General features: G+C 39.9%; 1 protein-coding gene across 1 annotated transcript in view; it reads left to right on the forward strand.

Moving 5' to 3' along the window:
• Nucleotides 1-22,020, forward strand: part of LOC119016783 (ubiquitin-conjugating enzyme E2 E2-like) — a 79,831-nt gene extending 57,811 nt beyond the window's left edge. The window contains exons 4-6 of the mRNA XM_037093027.1: nt 7,399-7,531; nt 14,389-14,536; nt 21,261-22,020. Coding sequence (XP_036948922.1) covers nt 7,399-7,531; nt 14,389-14,536; nt 21,261-21,358 — 379 coding nt within the window. The 3' untranslated portion in view covers nt 21,359-22,020. The remainder of the gene's footprint in view (nt 1-7,398; nt 7,532-14,388; nt 14,537-21,260) is intronic.
• Nucleotides 22,021-23,955: the final 1,935 nt, after the last annotated feature.

Consider the following 23,955-nt stretch of genomic DNA (forward strand, 5'->3'; position numbering starts at 1 on the left):
CTCATTTAAGTTGAGTTATCATTATTAATGTGATAAATTACACCTGTGCTTTCCAGCTTTGACAAGTCAAAATGTCTGTCATGAAAAGGATCCGGTTTGTATAAAGCAAAGAAAGTGTGGAGTTAATGCATATGAGAGTTCCTGAAAAGAAGACATAAATTGTGTTGCTTTACACCAGATGATATTTTTAGTGCTTGATGGGACAACTTAACCTAAACCAAAGCTGATAGAAACAGTTTAACCGCAGCTAAGAGCCTATGCTGTTTTGATAACCTCAGCCAGTCAGCATGAGGAACTGATTACTCTTGATTAGAGTAAATTTGATAATTGTTCATTTCAATAGCGTCAATTGTAGAATTTATGATGTACATCATTATTTTAGTTATGATTATCCAGAGTTGTGAGTGTCCTAACAGTAGATGATTGAGTAGTGCTCATTTAATGTACTATTAATCATCTGTTATCTCTGATTCAGAAGCACATGCAAATGAATTTGTAGGTTGTAAAACAAGCAGAAAAATTGTTTTGCTGAGTTTATCTGAAGAACGTTCTACATTTTATCTTCTCACTTTAAAGTAAGGAAGCCTCCCAGGCATATATTAACAATTTAAACAAAAGCCGATGTCTGCATGCTAATGTGCCTTTTATCAAAAAATATCAAAAGTTGCGGTGTCCAGTTCTGTCATAATTTGCAATTTTAAAGAAAGTATAAATCATCCTTTGATTTAAACACGCATTGAGTTCATTGTGTCGTCACTAACACTCAATAATGTGGAGTCAGCAGTCATCTTGAGGTTAGAGAGAGTTAACATTTCAAATCCCCAACCTTTTCATCAAATCCCCAAACTGGTTGGCAAAGTGTGTCTGAAGAAAACGGAATGAGTTATGCTTTCTGCTACCTAAACAGCCACTGTGGAGGTGCCCTTGAGTGGGACATTGAGCCCCCAGCGGGTGCAGCAGCACAAAGCTGTGATTGTGTGTGTCTGAATGTGTGTGAATCTGCAGCAGGGAGCACAGAGCTAACTAGACATTCCCTCGCTAAATAAAGGTTTCAAAAGGCGATGGGACATATTCAGAAGCTGAGGTGAGTTAGTATTCTGCTGTTTCTCTGAGATATCCTAACAAGCTGTCACATAAGATTATGTCTCCTATCTCAGCAACAACTGACAAACACCCACTCAGTTTAAACATTAGTCGCATTCAGCATTTATGTGCTGAAACGAGGCTGCAGTTTTTCTGTTTGCTCAGCTCAGCTCTGTAAACCTCTGCAGCCACTAGTCAAAGTTCCTGTATTTTAAGTGTGTGTGTGTGTGTGTGTGTGTACTTCCTGATTAAAAATAGTTTTCAGGAAGAGTTACCAAAGATGTGGGATGGAGGAACGGCTGAAAGATGGTCTGAGATGGTGGGGTTGTGATCAAAGCAGTGTAGCAACAAAGGTGTTGTGTAGCACACCTTCGTAACACTGTGAAATAGTGAAATTAAGATAATATTGAATTTCCTGGAATGAATTTGCAGCCTTTAGCAGTAACTAATCTAATTTAGCAGTAATCTACACATTTCTATGTATTCAACCAATATCAATTCAGGAACATGTACATGTTTCTACATGTACATGCCGAAACTGAAATATTTCGAAAAACAACTGGAAGCATGGATTAAAGCCTTCTGTCGCTACAACGGATTTCCGTCATTCAACCTTCACAGAGGCGACTTATGAGATCAATGTAGATCGGAGAACAAGTGTTGATTGATTTTTATCGACAGAGTGTCACACTCTACAGCCAATGGTATCGTAACAGCGTGTGTGCGCCGGACCAATGACAGTGTAGTGACCCACACAGGGCGGGATCTAAACACGGAGCGGCGCTAAATTAAAGCTGCTTAGCTAGCAAGGACTTGTCGCGTTGCTACGTTATCAATTAGTTTTTGAATTCATTCAACACGCGAGAACTCATCTGACACGGAGAGTCTCCTGTTGTGTGCTGCATGTGTGAAATAACAACTATAGTCTGACTCTGGACTTTGTCTGGAGTGTATCTGTGTAAACGGCTTCGTACAGCGTCTCTCCCTCCCCTCTGGCACCGTGAGTTACCATGGTTACTGGAAGGCCCTGAAACTTTATAATGATGATCAATAAGAAGTTTTTGGTTCGTTTGACTGTATCATGAATGTAGTATTGATGTATTGATGATGATGATGATGATGATGATGAGAGGAAGAGGAGGTAGAAAAATAGCATACTGAAAAGTATGCAAAAAAAGGGCACAGTTTGATTTCATAGATTGAAAATTACATTAAAAACAAAAAAAACATTTTAAGTGTGAATAGAACAGCTGTTCAGATCATGCTCCTGTTGGTCAAATATTTAAACTTGATGTCTGCATTAGAGAACATGGTGTAGGGTGAGGCTGTAAATCTTATTTTTTTAGCATGTGTCAAGTAACATGCCCTGTGACATGTTTCAAAAATTACAAATTGGGAATATGACTTGGCTACAGCTTGAAAAAACATTTCAGTCAAAAGATTTGTTATTTTTTAAATTTTTTATTTATTTATTTATTTTTTGCTTTAATCCATGTGGAAGATTTACAATTTGACTGAGGCAGAGGAGGTTAAATTAAAGTGTATGATACTACATAGCTAATAAGATATTTACTAATATGATAGCTTACCTGATGGGCCTTTAGACAAATGTCATTCATGTTTAGACTTAGTAAGAGCTTGAATGATGATCATTTATCAATTTTCTAAATCTGATTAACATATCAGATATCCGTACTGTATTTCAGCAATTTGAGCATAACATAACACTAACATTTTGAAAGGAAACTTTTAATTTTGTATTAATAAGTTGTGACTTATACTGCATATGCCAAACATTTAACAGATGGATAATATCAGAATCAGAAATCCTTTAATGTCCCACAGACGGGGAAATTTGTTTGTCACAGCAGCAACAGAATATTACAAAAACAGAAACATATTAAAAGAACAGAAACAATAGCAAAAAATAAGCAATAAAATGAAAAGGGGAAGAAATAGACATATATACATATTTACATGATATAGTGCAAAATTAACAGCAGTTTTGGGGGGTGTTTTTTTTGTTTTCTTTTTGTTTTGTTTTAAACGTAGATGTTAAATACAAATAATAAATATGGGTGCTAAGGAAAGTGACCAGACCAAAACAGAAGTGACCTTGTGCAGACACACTGCACAGTGCAGGGTACAGGGTGAGGTCTATAGGCTATTGGGAGCAGTGCTGGTTGTACAGTCTGACAGCAGCAGGAAGGAAGGACCTGCGATATCTCTCCTTCACACACTTATGGTGTAGCAGTCTGTTGCTAAAGGAGCTGCCCAGTGCTGTGAGAGTGACCTGCAGGGGGCGGGACTCCTGCATCAGCAGCGATGACAGCTTGTCCATCATCCTGCTCTCTCCCACCACCTGCAATGACAATAAACTTGTCAGTTGAATTTGCAGGGAAAAATCAGCATTTTATGTGCATGAAATAGCAAAATGCCTTCCATATGGCCTGTCAGAGATGCATCTGCTACAGGATATAAATGTTTCCTTGTTAGTGTGTGATGGGGTGGAGCACAGCAGTGCTTCTGGCTATTTAAGAATAGCTCACAGATTTTAAATTTGTGTAGAAAACAACCATCGTAAATGGAGCTGTGAAATAGATAAATAAGTGCAGAATTTTTGTCTTTTATGTGGACATTTTATTTTTCAGTGGTCAGTTCCAGACTTTATAAAGAATTCACAGTTGCAACAGAGCTAAAGGCTACAGAAACAACCTTGTCTTAATTATAGTTCCCCTCTAGCGGGCTGCTCTTAGTGCTCCAGGCTCATTGTTAATGGCTTACAGTGTGAAAATTGACACCAGGGGAAATAACCAGGGCATCATCATCGTTCAGCCTTCATTACAATCTGCTTTTTTTCCTCTGGTTAAAATTGAGTTATATTTGAAGCAGATCCCAGATTCTAAATGAGAATTCCCCAGGTATTGAATATTATGACAGTCAAGTTGCTTTAGATAAATAAGAGAGCACATAGATGATGAGGAATGGGCAGGTGGTAAAAATGAAGATCTTTCTCTCCTGAATTCCAAATCTGTCAGAGTGGCTTGTACCAGGCTGCAGGAGCAGAGAAAAGACATGCTGCTGGCAGACTTCTAAACATTTCCAGATGCTGCAGACTGAACTGTGGGAACTCAGTGAGAGAAAAATTAGTGGTTGGCCAACCTTAAGAGGCTAGAATGATTTAAATGCCAACAGTGGTAGTATGTGGAATGAGTTTGCCAACAGTTGCACTTACATGCTGATATTCATTCATTCAAACCAGACTCTTGATTTAGTGATTTAGAGTGATTTAATTTAAATGATTTTAATAAAAGCTCTTTTATCATGCAGTTTGGTTCTTTTCAGTGTAGGAAATTAAGAAATTAAAAGAACAATTGGGCTGATAATAAGAATGAAATGATAATGAAAATAATCTTTATTCATGTAACACTTTTAAAAAAACAGGTCTGTAAAGTGCTTAAACAAATAAAAAAAGAATGTTGTTAGGTAGACATTAAAGATAAAACCTTAATTAAACTGATTTTTAAAAAAGAACAACATATGAAACACATTACTTATTTGGTCTATAGAAGGTCTATCAGTGTTTCCCAAAACCCACGTTGACTTCCTCAAATGTCTTGTTTTGTCCAAAACCCAAAGATAATTGGTTTACTGTCACAGAGGAGGAAAGCCAGAAAATGTTCACATTTCAAGGAATAAATTGTAAGATATGGCCAAATTTAAAAAGTTCTAAAAATGAACATTATCAACAGTGTAAAGAAACAACGGTGTTGATGTTATGTTAGCAACATTTGCAGAGATGTCTATTGGAGTTAGCATGCTAATCAGCAAGTACTGACCCTTCCTGTCCCGCCATTTTGTACTTGAAGAGGTGAAAAACCGGGTCCCAGTGATTTCAACTGTGAGATGTGACTGTGGCGAGTTCACTCAAATTGACAAAATGTCTTTTTTCCTTACTAAATAGAAAAATACAGGTGACTCTCTTTTACCAAACCAAGAGGAGCTTAATTGCCTCGTAAACACACTTCATTCAAACTCAATCCTCAATTCGCATCCCGAAAACATCCCATCTCTACATGCTGGGCAACGTCGCAGTAAATCTCCCCTGTCCTCGAACCGGTATCTGTCTCAGAGGCTGTGTTCAGTCCCCATCTGGTGTCCATCCTGAGCTACTTGCTTATGGCAGCTAGTCACTACATCCAGAGATAGCTAAGACAAAACTAAAAAGAGTATAGTGCGCGGCATTGAGTAGTTATTAGGGCTGGGTATTGTTAAGAACCTCGCGGTTCGATTTGATTTTGTCACGGGCATACGGCGAGGGACAGCGGGTGGTTGGGCGCTGCTGCTTGCCTGAATCGATTCAAAGGATTGTCCAAATCGATATTGAATTGGGAAAAAATATATTGCAATGCATTAATGAATGGATATTTTTACCTACCTCTAGTAGTTATTCTGCTCCTTATACTTCCAGAGCTACCTTTGAATTCTGGGTTAAACTTACACCCTTAAGAAGATGAATTCAGAAAATTTTGACTTTTTTCCTTCATAAAAGGACGCAAAACCAGTCATTGATTTATGAGAACTAGATGTTTCATTTGATAGCTCTCAAGTGATTGATTCATTGTAAATGGAGTCAAATTTCTATCGCGCTTTTCCAGTCATGTACCACTCAAAGCCGCTTTACAACAATTGTCAGACTCACCCATTCACACATACACTCATACACTGATGGCAGAGGCTGCCATGCAAGGTGCCAACTGCTCATCAGGAGCAATTTGTGGTTCAGTATCTTGGAGCTGATATTTGAACCAGTGACCTTCTGATCACAAGACGACCCTCTCTATGCTCTACCAATTCACTGATTAATCATTGCTATTCCTTTGTGGAATAGACAAGAAAAAAGGATCGAGGTTTCGAAGAGTAAAGTTTCAAGCTGACAGAGTTAAACCACTTGACATGATATCTTAAGCCCTTCCAATGATTAAGGGTCATGAATGCAAAAGCTTTGTTCCCATGTAGAGTTTAGTTTATCTCATAAGTCGAAGGTGGAACGACCAGAGCCATTGTAAAAGATTCTGTGGTCTGAACACTTCAACATCAGTGTATTTTAATGAACACCAGCATGATTACTGTATTAGTGCAAGTGATCAGAGCTGTTACAATAATAAAAGACCAATAATGTGTCAACCAAATCTGAGAGTGCTGCTTGACAACCATTAGTATTTAAAAAATAAACCATGTGGCACAGACATAGATTTCTGCACTGAGTCACATCAGGCCATCACCTCATGCCAAGCGATTTATTGGCCCTCTTGTCCCCCCTCTGCCCCAGCACTCTATCGCTCTTTGAAACTATTTTTATCCATCCAGGGGAACATGTCGGCATCCTTTCCACGGCCTGCTCCCATAATTCCTCTCTGTGTCCAAACACGCTGACAAGAAATAGGTCTGCAGAGGCCCCTGTGCTTTACAACAGGCTGCTGTTTCACATGAACAACTCCACTCACACTCTCATCTTACATTTATGTGCCTAGCGCACATGCTTTTGCTCACTTGCTCTCCTGCTCTCACTCTCTCTCCGCGCTCTCTCTGGTTTTCTCTTTCTGGCTTTCTCTCTGTGTGTAAATGATGAAAGTAAAAGTAATACAAGAAACCGACAGGGGCATCTGGCCTAATTCCAATAGAAAATAGAATTGGATTAGTGGCTCTCTTCTCACAGCTGTGTGTGTTTTTGTGTATGTTTGTGTGAATGTGTACATAAGAGCATGTGTGTGTGTGTGTGTGTGTGTGTGTGTGCGCGCGCAAGCATGCACGTGTATGTGTGCATGTGTATGTGACATGAATCAAGGCATTGAATGGAGCTTGGCAGCAGCCAGCTGCCCTAAGGTGAAGCACTGATGAACAGTGAGGAAACAGAGCTGCTGCTTCTGCTGCTGCTGCTTCTGCTGCTGCTGCTGCTGCTGCTGCTGCTGCTGCTGCTGCTGCTGCTGCTGCTGCTGCTGCTGCTGCTGCTGCTCAGCACCTTCCTGTTTGTGTGTTTCTATGTATGTGTATTTGGGTTTATAGGTTGGTTAATGTGTATTTCATCCTTCCTGCACAGCCCAGATAGATCACTCATACACATGACATCGCTCATACTCACTATTTTTCCTGGCTTACACACATTCTTTGTTTTATACTCTGTATCGTGTGATAGATAAGAACTCCATGAGACTGAGTTCCATGATTAGCGCATCTTTTCCTCTGTAAATGCCTGCCAGTTAGTTTATTCTCTCTGTGTTTTCTTCCATCTGCCCTTTATTTTCATAAATGCAGTGCCGGTCCCAAAGGTGACAACATCTATGAGTGGAGGTCGACCATCCTAGGCCCTCCAGGCTCCGTGTACGAGGGAGGAGTGTTTTTCCTCGACATAGCCTTCACACCAGACTACCCCTTCAAACCACCCAAGGTAAGTGTTGCCCTGTAGCCATGCGGCACAGCCCCCCACTCCTTCACCCAGAGCTTTGAACAATGTCACCATTGTCCCAGTAGGCTGTTGGCTTTACACGCTGTTGTCCAACAACAATGACCCCTTAATGCTTGTTCACCTACAGCTCACTGACAACAGCACAGAGAATGGAATGAAAAATGATGAGCCTGTACTATTTCTTTGGATATAAAATGTTTTTGGAGTGTTAACAGATAAAGCAGCTGTTATTCTTTGTTGTACTTGCAACACAAAAGAAATTAAAAACTAAAAGAACACAACTACATTTAAAGAAAGCTGTTGGCTGTTAATACTACTTCATGTTTGTATAAACCATGGAATGCTTTGCTTCGACTTTCAACCCTCAGATTCATGAGTGTGTTAAGAATAACCCACCTTGTCTGTTTTTGGCAGTGTCGCCAGCCTTATCCTTTAACTGTTTCTTGTTATTTTGTCCCCTTGTAATATTTATACTGCTAGCATTTGGCTTACCTCCAGCGAAGCTGTGGGTATGTGGGGATATGCGTGTGTTCTGCTGATGCAAGTGTGTGTCAATATTAACAAATTCGACTGGCTGGCGGTGGTTACCACCTCCCTTGGTTTGAGTGGCGCTTCTGATTTCACCCTGGGTTTTGGTTTCAAGTCTAGATGACTCACTGGCTTACCTCTATCGGCTACTTAGAGACACAAGTTGTACAAATGAATAGGAAAAAGTAAACAGGAAAATATTTTAGCATATCTGCTATATTTATCCTGCTTCAATATGGACCATTCATTCTGGGGAGGATTCCTTTTGATTATAACTGAGAGGTGAAAAAGTTGTTGGGGAGGCCGTTGACAGCAGTGGTAGGACATTTGCCTATTAGATGAGATATGTCAATGCAAAGCTTGTCCTGAGGATGATGCTCGGAGAAAAATAGCTGGTCATCAATATTCACAGTACATTAAACATGTTCCAGGAAGTGATTTCAAATTTGAAACCAAACGTTAGGTAAACTAAAAGGAGTCATCGTCTTTGAAGGAACAGTCATAGTCTAATTTTTAACCGTTCTTAAAATAATGAGCTCTGCTTTAACTGTAAATGAACTGTGCTGGTATGGCTGGATGTCTGATCTCTAACTCTTTGCGTATCAACCAGTCATTAATCTTCGTCAATTTTTTCATATTTCCTTTTCTTTGTATCAATAATGATATTCTCGAACACTCATGCATGTAGATGTTTGGTTTATTTTGTGAAAAATCGGGTTTTGTTTTCAACATAGGGACTGGACAAAATTTTGAAAATGCAATGTATCATATCCTGAGGTACGATTATCAGGACTCTGGGACATATATCAATATTTGTATTAAAAGTTGCAGGTGTTCTGATGACAGTTTGATTAAGCAGAGTTACTACTTCAGACCTCCTTGAAGTATGTACTAATTTACACAGATTATAAGAAGTCACTGAGTCATAGTTTTATCTTTTCACTTCCAGAACTCTTCTGCTTTCTGGCAGTTCAGCCTTTTGCCAGTTTTTGCACACTGACCAGGTGTAGTCAGTGTGTGTGATTAAGAGGCACTAGACAAAGGTTCTACACTTCTTTATACATTGTTTAATTTCAGCGCTTGTCAAATTCTGTTAAACTCTAACTCCACAATGCAATGAATTGATAAATATTTCTGCACTTCACCATTCTAAGAGTATTTTGTATTCTTAAGTCACATTTCAAGATGTAATGTTTGATGATCTGGCAATGTGTTGATTACTGCAGAATCGCTGTATCACAATACTATCATTTTCTTGGGCGATATATTGTGAATCACATCGTACTGTGATTTCCTCTATTATTCCTACCCCTAATCTACAAACCAGAAAAGGTCTTTGTGAAACACTCCGTCAGAGTCCTAAATGTGAGGTATTGAACAGTATCTAATTTTGCTCTCTGCACTGACAGTCAGGTTTTATATTGTCATTGTTTTTTAAAAACTGTAATTAAAAAAAAAAAAAAAAAAACTTCATCAAAAAATGTTCGCTACCATTACAAACATCAGAGGTAACAATCTTAATTTACGGTCTACTTACTAGCTTTATCCAAAGGTCACTACTGAGTGGTGTGAGATGTGTCATGTGAGATACTGTTGGACTCTCTGGAAAACACTAGTAACCTGACCTTCAATCAAGATTATTCTTTGTCAAATAGATATTTTTTCCATGGCTTTCGTTGAAGACTACATAGATTGTCTTTATACAAAATCCAGTAGACACACAGTAGACTTGTGTGAATGAAGTCCTGATGCTTTCTCAATAACTAGTTGGCATATGTCTCCCATGCAACCTATTGTACTGCATCCACAGTCATAATTTAAGCAAATGATAAGGTTGGATGTGAGTCATTTCTCCCTCATCTTCTCACACATTCATACACTTAAGGGGGGCAAATCTGCTCATAGTAACACCAAGAAGTAGCATTTAAAACTTAAAAATGATACCCAAAATCCTGATTAACCGATTGCAAACCAGAGATTCAGTACAAATTATAAGCACAATGGCACCTTACTTTTCCTACCTGTACACTGAATAAAACCTCAACTGCTGTGAATTAGACGTGTGGTTTGGTGGCTATTATGGCTATTTTATGCTGAAAAAATTAAGCACAGGTTGCCATGACATTTTTAGACTAGACTTTTATGCAATATAATATTTGACCTTTGTTCACAGTGTACCACACTACATTGTCAAATTTAAAACATTTATTAACAACAAAATGTAACAGTAACATATATCTTCAGTCAACTGGAAACTTGAACAAAATAATCTGCCATTTAGTTTTTGCAGAGCTTGCAAACTGTGGCTTTTTGGTCGACAATGTGAACGTTGAGGTGCGTGAGGTGTGTGAGCCGAACGGGAATGGTGTAACACCATGCTATTTGACTGGCTGTAGCTAATAGCCACTGACTAAGCTAGTAGCAAAGTTAGAGGAGGTTGACTCGCAGCACTTCAACATGTATGCGTTTTTTTCCGCTTGGCAAGCCGACCGGACGTGACATGGGGGTGTGGCAGCATCTACGATTCCATTTTTTAATTCGAAATTTGAGATTGTGAATTTCATCTTAAATCTTCAGTCTGATGTGAAACGTGACTCCCAAAGAGAAACAATGTCCTCCTCATTCCCTCCTAATCAACACGAACTGCCTCCTTCCTGGCAGTCAGCACTGAGGGGGAAACAGAGCTCATCTCAAGTCTTGGCCTCCTGCTGCCTTGGTTTTGCAGCCTGGCTGTGAGCTGTGCCAACCAGCAGCTCACCAGCTCACAGCCACCAATCTGACAGCTGCGGCTGCCCACCACACTGGTTCTCTCACTAATGTTAGGATGATAATGTCAGTTAAGGCCAAAACTGATACTCTTAATTAGAGCCCGACCGATTTATTGGCGGGCCAACATTATCAGCCGATATTATGCATTTTCCAAACTATCAATATCGGCATTTATAATGCCCGATGAATGAATATTTGAAAAATAAAATAAAAATGGACAAAACACCCTCCAAGTGGCCTTGTTAGCTTGTTGCTTCAATTGATATCAACAAAAGAGGGAGGAGGAAGGGGAATGTTGAGAGGCCCTTTCGAACTGTTCAAAGTACGACATTGACTTCCCTCCGAAAAGCGAGCTGAGGAGGAGAAAAGTGAGGGAACTAAAATCACTGTTAATCGGACAGCAGTCGTATTTCACACAGCGGAATTCACAAGTAAAGGCTGACACCAAGCATTAGCCGTTTTTAGACAGAGCACCAGGCCGCGAATTTGCCCGTCCTTTTGGCAGCTCAGTCCGCAGTTTTAGATAGAGGGCAGCAAATTGGGGGTCTGTTTTGCTCTGCCGATTTTCCGCCTTGGAGGGTACACTTATTTCTGCCTCACCTGCCATCTAAAAACGAGGCGGAAATGTGCCGGCTTCTGCGTGAGATGGGCGGAGGTGTCAATGACCTGCACTGCTGTGCGACCCACAGCCAGGGAGTTAAAACCAAGAAACAGCTGATCACAGCAGTCAGTCCATCACTTCATCCGCGGACATCAAAATGAACAACTGGACAGCCGCAGGGATCCAGGAGATACTCGCGTCTCCTCGGTCTCTGTAGCTGTTCGGTTGTGTTAGCTTGTTGTTGTGTCGGCAAGCTAAGGACGGTCGCTACTTTCAGTTCTAAACACCAATGGGGTGCAATGTAAAGCTCTTATTTTGAAGACAAATTCTGTAAATGTTCACGCCTACCTCAGAGGCGGCTTTTAGAAAATGAGGAACATTACGCCTCAGTTTTAGAAAGACAGGCCGGCATATTGCCGCCCTTACCTTGGAGCAGATGTGCCGCCTTTTCTATCTAAAAAGGGCTATTGTTATGGGTGAGTCAACTCTATCATATGAGAGGATGCTGGCATGAATATAGCCGCTTCTCAATCCGTAACATGGCTAAGAATTGGCTGCGACAACTCACCTTTCACCGCTGGTCAGCTGTTAGCCCCGCTGATCATCTGTTAGCACTGCCTATCAGCTGTTAGCCTAGCAAGGCTAACTTTTCAACTGATGTACTCAATACTCTGGGCTGTCCACAGGGCCGCCTTAACCTGATGTTAGGCCCCGGGGCTGAGAGGTTTTGTAGGCCCTCCATCCCCTCGATTTATAGAGTCTCATTTAAAAAAAAAAAAAAAAAAAAATCTGGGTAATCTATGTAATGCATTAGTTTCTTAATTTTTCCAGCTGTGCTAGTGCTAGCACTGGTGCTGCTAAGTGCATCATACACACGGCATTGCTGGAGTGTAATGCCGTGTTGTGTGGAAGTATTAGTTGTATTACCGCCTTTGGCACACAGATCCCTCTTACAGGTATTACAGGTGACGATCCCGAGGTGTCCTCCTTCTTTGTGAAATGCAGCCAGACTTTTAATTTTGCCGGGACGACATTTCTCCACAGCACATTGCATGTAGCGGCTCAACTCACCTCTGCTTTGCAGCAGCTTGTGTGTGTGACGTCATTGCAAATTTGCGAGTGGGGTACGTTTGTTTACAGCGGCGACGCAGCCCGGGAAGAATCAATTAACCTGAACATGGGAGGCCCCTGAACTTGGGAGGCCCCTGGGCTTCAGCCCAGGTAAGCCTGTGCATTAAAGCAGCCTTGGCTGTCCATCATTGCTTTGTTGGGCTTCCCTCCACCACAGCAATATGGATATAATGTATAAATACATAAAGACAAATATTAGAATGAGTAGAACTGTCTAGTATGTTCAGAAAATGAAATTGAATCACTCTACCATAATGCTGCCTTGCAGTGCGGTGTTGAAAACACAATCAATACCCGAAATATCATCAATATGAAATAATGATATGATATTGATGTTTTTCCCAGCCCAAGAAACACAAACATACATGTGTTGGTCAGAATGAGAGCTGTTGTGATGGAATGACGATGTTATGGTTGTGTTTATAGGCTCAGGGATGAATCCATAATACAGAGGGGATGTAGGCTTAGATCCGTAGCTTGAGACCAAACGGGCTGGCCAAGGATCTTTTTCATGGCTGCAGGGCTGCCAGTATTAGCATGCCACCCATAACCCATCTTAGCAGCAGAGGTGTAAGAACAGAAGAGAAGCGACTCAAACATGAGCCCTGCCCTCAACCAATCACCATCAATCACCTTGTCTCTGCCTTTCCTTGTCACGTCTCCTGGAATCCTTTCCTGTTAAGGAAAGTGTTCTGTTTATTGCTCTATGTTAGTAATACCAGTGTGGAGTGGGATACAGGGAGTGCTGGGTACACGAGCGTTGTTTATCTCTCATAATAAGGAGATGTGAAGGGAGGAATGGAGACTTAATGAAAGGTTAAACAGGGGAGAGGGGGAGGAAATAAAGGGCTGCAGTCACAGCCTTTCTTTTTCTGAAGCAGAGAGGGCAAAGTTCACTCCTAGATGTTGTTGTGCTCCTTGTGCTGATATGAGGCTCTGCTGTGTTCTGCAGGACTGTCAGCTTCACTGTAGACTATAAGGGAGTGTCACCATCACACTGTATTGACTGATATATCAGCGGATGTTTCTCTTTAGTGATCTTCTTCCACTGTATTGACCTGTGCATTTACTGTAAATTAGCCCTCAGGTACACAGATGGAGTTGAGATAAGGCAGATGTATGTTAATGCATTTGTATATTAGCAGACGTGTAGTGGTTCTGTTTGGACTTCATCAATTGGAAATGGAAATCAACTGGAATGTGTAAGCTGATTGTTTTTGTGCAGGCAGCCTGAAATGATTGCTTAGTGTGTTTGCATGATTGATTATGTACTTTTTTGAAACAATGAATTGATTATTCAGTCAACAGAAAATTCATTTGTGACAATGAATCAAGTGTTTTAGTCATTTGTGATGGAAAACTGTGTTTTGTTTTCAGCCTTTCAAATTGGTTGATTTTCTGTTTTTTCTATTACTAACCGAACATTAAATATATTGTTGAAGAGGTGTTCAGACAAACAAGATATTTAAAGATGTTACCCTGGGCTCTGGAAACTTAATACTGTGTTCTGATGGTTCAGACTGTGAAATAATTAATGGTTAATAATTAAAAAATTAGGTGGGCTAATTTTCCAACTGTTTTAAACCTGCAATATGCAATCAATATTTTTAAATGAACTTATGGTGCGGATGACTTTTGAAATGTTCACACAGTTGTCACTTGTAGTAATGAGTGTTGCTGTTACGTTAATCTTAGATTAAAATCCTAACTACCAATAGTCAACACAAAATCTTACATCATGCAGCTTGAATGATCATGGATGTCTTTTAGAAACCAATATTGATGCAACCCTTTGACTCTCCATGTCCAGGTGACTTTCCGTACAAGGATCTACCACTGTAACATCAACAGTCAGGGAGTGATCTGTCTGGACATCCTGAAGGACAATTGGAGTCCTGCCCTCACCATCTCCAAGGTCCTACTGTCCATCTGCTCCCTGCTCACTGACTGCAACCCTGGTGAGAGCTGCAGCACACACACACACACACACACACACACACACACACACACACACACACACACACACACACACACACACACACACACACACACACACTTCTCCTTGTCATATCTGCCTCCAACTGTAGCTTTGACAGGTTGACTGACATGTCCATTCTGTGTGTGGGCAATACACATAGAAGTGTGTCACTTTGAGGTTTGAGTCAGGCTCTTTGTAGTGCAACAGCAGCAGTTGTATTAGAGGACAGACAGACAGGTTGCTTTGATAGAAGCACTACAACTTAAAAAAAAATAAAAAAAAAAAACAATTCTGTAACAATGCTTGATTTCAGATTTCAGAAAAGAGACTAAAATGTTCAGTATTGCATTCAACTCGATTCGATTGTTAAGAAATGCTCCCAAGATTCATCACAGAATACATTTTCATTTTTATAATTGATTTGATTGAATGCTGACTATTTTATACAGTCTACCAGTTCCCAAGCATAGTTCAGAATAACAAGATGTTCGGTTGTGAGCCTACATTCAGTTTATAAAATGTTTACAAGGGTTAGTCCAAACTGTAAGAAACATTGTTTCATTTTAGCTCATAGCAGACATGTCATAAAATAATAGAAGATATTTTACAGTATATGGTAAGTAGTAGTATAGAATCACATTTAAGTTATTTTTTTGAGTGTTTTTGTGGGGTTGACGCAGTGGTTTGTCCAAAGCTCATACTTTCAGATAGCCTCTTCTTTTATATTTGTGGCACCGCAAAGTATTTTGTAATGAGGGTTCATACACTATTAACACTGAAGCATATTGCTGCCTTTGTAAAGCAATAGTTAACACTAATATCCACTAATAACCAACGTTGTCTTAGTGTGAATGTATAGCAACTGTGAGCATTAAAAACTGAAGTCATTTCATTTGCATTCATCCTCTTACAAAATTAGTGTTGTAATCAATGAGCTGGTTCTCCTGGTCCCTTCATTGCAGTTTAATCAATATTGAACCAGGACCGGCAGCCAAACACAACCCTGCAAACGACTCACACCATTCAAGGGAGAACAGCTCAACATTTTTAAAGCTAATTGGATCCATCATGGCCCAATTTACCAGCAGAGAGAAGAAACAGGAGGATTCTAATCTGTCCTTTACAGATCAGTTCAACATGTCATTTTGACATTCATCTGGTCTCCAGCTACCAGTACAGTTAATGTCTGTTGGTATAAAAGTATTGACTTGAGCAAGCAGAGGTGGAAAATGCTGTTGCTGTAAAATCTGCCCAATGTGGCTCAGAGTGAAAGAACTAAGAAAATGTGAGAAAGGGGATTTAAAAGGACAAGAAGAATGACAGATGATTTCATATGTGAACAGTCGGAAATGAGATGGCAACAGAAAAGAAAGACCAAGAGGGGGATGGGAAATGATGGTGGTGACTGTGAAGACCTCTGATGATAGCTTGTGTCCGCTCTGCGGCGATTGCTCTTTGATAAACCTGGAAGTGGAGATTCTCCCTCCGTGGGCAAAAATGAGAAAAGATTTTCTTTTCCTCCTCCTCCTCCTACTCTACATTTTTAGATGTTGGCTAGATGAAATGAGAGGATTCCTTTAAAGTATGATAGAAAAGACACTTGATCAACAACCCGTCCCTGCCAAAAAAAAAAAAAAGAACACTGTCACCCCTCCTCCCCATTACCCAGGCACTTCTATCCCTCTTTCTGCCTCTTGCCTCATCAGAATCAGTCCCCTTGCTGCACTTCTCACCACTCGCTTAAGTTTTATTAAACCCAGCCTCAAGTGCTGAATGTGGGCCCTGGATCTGAAATACCCTAAAAATATCTCTCCTTCCCCCTCTACCGCCTTCCATCTGAAGATTTGCTTTCCCGTGCTGGTTGAGATCTTTGGCACGTGGCTCATTAAAGCAAGGGAAGAGGATGGAATGACAGTTAATCAACCTTCCCAGCGCTGCCGTCCCTTACATTCAGTCCATATCTAACCCTGTATCACGCACTACAAGCTGATTTCCTACCTAGGGTGTCCTGGTGGCTTATTGGGCCTAAGCCACATGCCATGTCAGAGCATGTCTAGGACTCAAATCCAGCCCAGGGCCTCTGTTGAGTGTCATCCCTTTTTCTCCCTGTCTTTGCCTGTCTCTGTAATCTGAATTTTTTTACAAAGCCATAGGGATTCCTCCGCAGTGATTTCTGCTCTTGCTGTCTGGGGTAGATCATATATCTGGCTGATATGAGCTGATATATTTGTCCAGTCTTTTATGATAAAGGCTTTTTCCCCTCTGTAGCTTCAGGGGTGACAGTTTGTTAAACCTGTAATAACACTTGGCTCGCCCTGCCTTAAAGGAAGGCTTTACTATCTGGAGTGATATCAGAATATGTGAGATCTGAGAACAGATAATGTGCTCCACTATGTCAGGTTCTATGTGTCCCTGTGAGGAAACAAGAAGGGCGGAAACTACCATACAACTAGTCTGAACAGCCGCACATTCTGGAATTTTCCCAGTCTGCAAAACTTGGTCAAAACTGGTCATCCTGAAACCATGTAGAGGAGGTGACTTGCTGTTTTTGTACAGTCTTTGTAAAGGTCTCAGTGTGCTTCAAACGCAATAGTTCCTTCAGCTTTGTTGGACAACTATTTTTAGAGGCGTCATAGCCTTCTCCTGGCTACAGCCTCTACAGATTCCCTTCAAGAATGTTCTCTTGCATGTTGTTGTAAAAAAAATGAAAAAAGAAAGTTTGAAATATTGACTGCTTCAGAAAGTTACAGAGACCCAACTTTAAGATACTTTGAGAGGAATCAGATTGTCTAAGTGTCAATCAATGTTTAAACTGAATAACGGTAGTTTTGTTGCACCAGCAGAAAGAAACAACATATTTGCATCACTTTCACTTTAAATGTACAATGGGTTATTTATGGGAGTTGGGTTATGGGAATTGTTTCTTCATTGTTAAACAACCACTACTGCCAAAACTCTTCAAGATCTACATGACTCAAGCAAAAAAAAATCACACATTTCGTCACCCTCTGTCCCTCTCACGGAAGTTATGACAACAGGTGACCAAATGAAAAAAACCTTGCTCAAAATTATGGGTATCTCTGTGTTTGAACATTGTTGAAAACATTTGGGAAAATACAAGTACATAATTAATCAAAAATGTATAACTAGAGGAATTTTATTGCAAAATTCTTATCATATGTGTAATTATACGGAGAAGTACATTGAGAAGATTATGAAATTCAAAGTGAAAGATTTACTCTCGCAATGCAGTTATTGGCATGATTTATGGTTGTGTTTGGCCCTGTTTGAATCAAATTTAGAGTAGGACTAGCCCTTTCACGCAGAGACGTTGCATTGTCACTGCAGCAGCAGTTTGCCAATTCTCCGCTGTTGTTCGTTCACACAGAGCCAAGCAGCTCCAGCGTAAAGACACACCAGTGTGTAATTCACACAGAAAGGCACTGTGGATCTAAAAGAGGCGTGATGGTACACTTCATAATGATGGTATCTGTTTATGTTCAACGCGTACTGGTATCCTCCTGTTTATCTAAACAAGTACCCACTGACTGTTTATAATCATATGGATGCTATTATTTTGTGTTTTGATTTGGACCCTGACCCAACATGCATCCTGGAAAGTGACAAAGTTACGTTTTCTGCCCTAAATTACATAATTGCATAATTGCCATCAGTAAACAGGACGCTGTCTGACTCTCTCACTTGCGCTGAGGGATGCTGTTTCTAGGGATAAATTCAGACAGGATGACAGACAGTTCTCAAAGTATAACTGCGGTATTCACAAGTTGACAAAGACACTACCAGTTTCTACGTTACTTATGTTTGGTCCAGTAACATTGCTTTGTGGGATGTCTCTCTTTATTTTGTTGAGTGAAGGATCTGTTAAGTTATCACACTGTTAACACCATCAGATCGACCCGCTCCACGCAGCTGGCATATCCGTTCACATAGGTACGGTGCAGCACTGCTGGACCACTGATACTACCTCCAGAGGGGCAGTAGATACAGACTTTTTTTTTTTGAGCTGTGTCTTTGGGAGGGTACCAACTGCCGAAAAATGTTATGTGAGTCCATGTTTCAAGTAAGTTTTGGCATAATCATGGTCCAAGATGGTCCAAGATCTTGTTCATATGGATTCACAGGCAGGCTTGCTTGCTTCTCCAAAGTCTGATTCTCTTGCGGTATTTTTCTTGAGCATGTATTTACTTACTCTGCTTCAGCTGGTCCTTTATGTTTCTCCACTAATCTTGCACATGACAAAGCAATTAATTTCCTGAGTGAAGTGCTTCTATGCTTCCAGGTTTCTTAATAAAGTTACTGTATTTCATAGAGACTCAGAAAGCCAATTATCACAACGCTGAGTTTTTCTGTCTTTGTTTGACGTTCTTGTACGTTCTTGTATAGTAGTAAAAAAAGAGAATTTCTCAAGCTTGTTACTCCCCCTGCATGTCAAAGGATATTAGTATGAAGATTAACCTTTTTCCAACTTCCCCACATTGTACAACAGGTCACTTTTTAAGACATAGTGTGCAAAGCATGTTTTTCAAACTAATCACGACATTCTGTTGTGTCTCTGCTGATAAATAGGGAACTAAGGTCAAATGTTTTTGAAGTCGTTCTGAATGTCAACACTGAGTGGAAATGTCATAGAGAGGAGGGACACAATGACTGTTCAAATGCAGATAACATCGATGAGATACTCCTCAAAGACATTCATGTCTTGAACACACTAGTGGGGTGAATTATTGAAATACTTGTGTGAAGAATAAGCCACAATGCTGTGATATGTAAGGATCCATTCATCCAGAAATATGGGCATAAGCCTGTAAAAACCCCCATCATTGAAACCCTAGCAGGGATTAGTGTGGATGGGTGTTTGTGCTGCTTGCTCAGCCAACCTCATCACACTGCTCCATCAGCAGGCTGAGCCCGCAGGAGACAGTTCTGAAGCATTTAAAAGTGTGTGAGGCTCTGGGAATTTGTTTCACTCTCTGTCACCTCACTGAGAAATTGACCGGCAGCACCACAAGTTGAGCATCAGCACAATCAATAGAGGAGCCAGTGGGAATTCATAATAGTGGCTGCTGACTGACCAGACGTGTGTGGTGTATCAACAGACTGGACAGCACAGCTGCTGCTGGAGCCCACTATGATCACCTCTGATTTACAGCAGCATGCACATTTTACTGTGCTGTCGATAAAAGTGTCGGCCGAGCTGTTCGTCAAGCGATACAAGCTCCAATTCAGACCACGGGGATGATAGGGATCCATTTGTTTGACTTATGGCTTTTCTGTGGTTTTCACTGGTTGTAATAAAATTCCCATGCATGCTGATGAGCCAGTGTGGTTGGCTGCATGTTTCTGCACCATTTTAGGCTTAGATACACTGTGTTAGGTAACTGGATGTCAAACAGTACCGTGTGGCTGGGTAAACATGTCCTAACAAATAAAATATCACTCTCACAGATGTGGATTTCTGAAGGCTATTGCTGATATCACATTTTCCCCTCATGAAATCTGCTAGTGAAGGTGTGAGCTGTTTACATTATAGCGCATCTATGACAAGCTTTAGTATCTCAAAAATGATTGGCTGAATGTGGATTTATTTTTCATAAGGAAAAAAATGTCTACAAGAAATAAAATCTAATAGAAAGATTTCCCTGATGTTTCCTGAGCAGATCATTTTTTTATTTTGTGATCTTTTTGTTGACTCAGTTAATTCAGAAAATTATTAACAGATCAATCAATAATGAAAATAATCTATTGTTGCATCCCCACAGTCACAACAAATATATTTTTAACAACATGCTAACATTTATCTCTTAAAAAGTTGGATAAAACCATTTTAGTTATTTGAGGTTTCTCTTTAATTGTTATTTTTTCAAGACAGACGGCAGAAATTAAGAATAGTTTCATGGTTGTTTTGGTATGATTCGCCTTTTCCCTGTTTTGTAGTGCACTTGTAAACACTTTAATTTTTTTTAATTATCACGTTGTGTCGTGTTGAAAATTGTAATGAACCACAATACTGTTGCTGTGTAAACTCATACATTTGTATTGTTTATTATTGATCATATTTGGCCATTGTTCATCAGTTTGGGTGGATTTTGAGCAATTAATAGACTGGAAAGCTTCAAACCAACCTGGGAACACTGGCCATTGCAACACTAAATATTGCAAACTTAGCAATTAACAAGCATTGTTGTATATTTTGCAAGATCCAGTCAAAATGAATCAGTTAAGATTAGTGTTGAATCTGTTCATTAAAAGACAGCTTGTTGACAACATTATACATTTTGACACATTTTCAACATGTCATCTATGTAGATTGAATACATTTAGGGCAACTTTTGGGGGTGTGTCACTGCTTGTCACACAAAATAGACCTCTTTTGAAAACCTCTCAGTTATTTTCAGTAGTTTTCTCAGTAGTTGGGGGATGTTGAGAGTGATAAGAAGTGATTTTTATTCATAATTAGATTCTATCCAGTTGTTTCATTGAAATAAAAGTATTTAGTCAGTACTGATTGAACTGCAATGAAATTTCTCAAAGAAATCATTAGACAAATTGCGGAAACCCACCATATTGGAGGTACAGTCAGAAACTAATTGTTCTCATTTTAAAAGGTTTAACACTCCAGTAAATGTTGCGACAAATACTTTGTTGTATTCAGTATCACTGAGTTCCTTCCTCTTGTGTTCCAGCCGACCCTCTGGTTGGAAGCATCGCCACACAGTACCTGACCAACAGAGCCGAGCACGACAGGATAGCCAAACAGTGGACCAAACGCTACGCCACATAGACCAGCATGACTCCTCCAGGAACCCTCACCCTCCGCACACACACACACACACACACACACACACACACACACACACACACACACTTCCCCTCCTCCGAAATCTATGGAAGCACACCCACTCCTGTCATCCACCCTGCCCCCACCCCAGAGAAACGAACTGTTATTTGTTCCATGCTGACTTGAAAAGCTTCTTTTTTATACAAAGAGTCTATTGGGATTGTATTTTCCAATACACTGAATGTTGATATGGTCATGAAAAGCTTTAATACTGTTATTGTTCTTGTCGTTGTTGTTCTTATTGTTATTGCATTGTTTATAACATTGTTGCCACACTTGCCATCTTCTTGATCTAAAAGCGTGCGTGTATAATTCCTGTTTCATGTGATGGTTTCATGTAAAAATGATCAAAACTGAATGAGTGCTTTTAGTTAGTTTTCTTTCAGTGGTTTTAAAGCTCACGGTCAACATTAGTGCATGGCATCAAGATATATGTTCATGCAGTGGACATGTAGTCATGGTATTATTTCTGTTCCAGCAGAGTCTTGCATGGAGTGAAGCCATCACCATGTCAGACGATAGTTGTAGTTTGCTGTACATTTAATGCCTTGTGAGAATACATACTCATTGAATATTCAATTAAACACTGGCTGTAATGTGACAGACCTTGTCTCAGTCTCATACTTTGATGTGTGTGCGTATGTGTGTGCATGTGTGCGTGTGTGTGTCTGTGTACGCACGCACATGCTCATGTCATCTCTGACCACTTCCTGTCAGAAATGTGTTCAAAGTCTCACCGCAGAAAGTTGAATGATGAGATGGTGAAAGCTTACTCACTCAAAAACATTTTTGTCTGTGGAACATGAGACATTTTATTTGATTTCTTCATGTTCATTTTCTGCTCACTTGAATTATTGCTAGTGAGACATGCAGTGCAAATATTTGATATGCCTTTCGTGAGTGAATGATTACTGATTGTATAGGTAGTACATGTGTCATGTGCAGTGCCTCTTCATCATGCATATAGACTTAGACTTAGACTTAGATTTAGACCTAGAACTGTCAAAACACCTCACAGAATTCAACAAAATAGGGTATAGGAACAGGTCCTTTAAATCCTCGAAAGGTTGTGAATTAGGCGAATTTGAAGAAATTAAGGCCTTGAAAGTTTTGGAATATGGACGTAATAGTCAGAAATTGCTGTGCTGGTGTTGTTACCAGAACATCATGATTAATGTTCAGTCCAGGTCCATTATTGTAACTGATAAAAAAAATACTTGGTTAGATCAAGGGAAAGATGGATTGCATTAAAAAAAGATCCTTTCACGACGCTGAACATCATTTCACAAGTCACAAACCTATGTAATTACAAAAGCTTGATAAGTCTGTTGCAGTGATGGTCCTGGAACAACACCAACGAGGCAATATTAGATTGTGCATGGGTCACTGAAAATGTTTGAATTTATATATTTTGTGCAAGAATAGAAATCCAAAGATTTTTGTTTTTTTTAAATATTTTTCCCACATAGCATTAGTAAATATGTTACGTATGCTGTTTGATACCATCAATGTAACACTGCAGCATAATTAAAACATTTCTGTCCATTTTTGTAAAGCCTGCGTGTACTCATTAGAAAATGGTGTTGTAACAGTTATTGACATTGATCCATGTCTTAAAAACTCTAAACTTAGGTGTGTGAAGTCTTAGGATACTCTGGAAGTGTGTCACTGAGGTAACAATAGTTGCCAGTAGAAGTTTGGATTATTGACCGAATTCATTCATTTTCAACACATTTCCAGATGCAACTGCAAAGTGCCTTGAAAAATGTTCAGGCAGGTTTAACTTTGTGCTGTACGACACTATGTTTCTCTACTGGAGCCTCCTGTGTTGGCAGCCCTGCTGTCCCAACACAGTGGTGGTCTCATTGACAACAGTTTGTGTTTTGTCCAGCTGTGCTCCTTATGTCTCTGAAAATGGCCTTTGGCTTTTAGAACAGCATGAGTCTATCTGGGCAAGCATTCTACAAGACAACAAGCATCCCGCCCTGATGTTCTTAAATGGGTATTAGGACTTAAGTGTGTAAAGAAGACACATCATCACACTGCTAGAACCAGCCTGTAGACACAGAACAAGGTGGCCCCATCTTCACATGATGGTGGAGCCAAACTCTTGAATTTCTCTCTTATTCGTATTATTGCTCCTATGTTCACTGGAAACACTTTTTTGGCCTGTGTTCATACTTGGGCTGTAACTAATAATTATTTATATTGAATATAAATAATATAAAATATCCCAAACATTTTAAAATATCTCATCAGAGTTTCCCAGACCCCAAAGAGTCTTAATCACATCGTTTCTTTTGTCTGAAACAGGAAATCCTCACATTAAAGAAGCTGAAGCCAGATCAGCAAATGAAGAACATTTTAACTTGATAAATGACTAAAATGATTCATTGATTATCAAAGTAGTTAAGAAATTATTTTGATAATCGTTGCAGCTCTAGCTCAAACTAATAGCCACAACTGGCTGGTTGTTTGTTTGCACGTTTTAAACCACAGGATCACCAATCAGCAAACCTTGTGTCATTGCATAATGCCAC

Source organism: Acanthopagrus latus, chromosome 3 (assembly GCF_904848185.1).
Source record: "Acanthopagrus latus isolate v.2019 chromosome 3, fAcaLat1.1, whole genome shotgun sequence".
NCBI lineage: Eukaryota > Metazoa > Chordata > Actinopteri > Spariformes > Sparidae > Acanthopagrus > Acanthopagrus latus.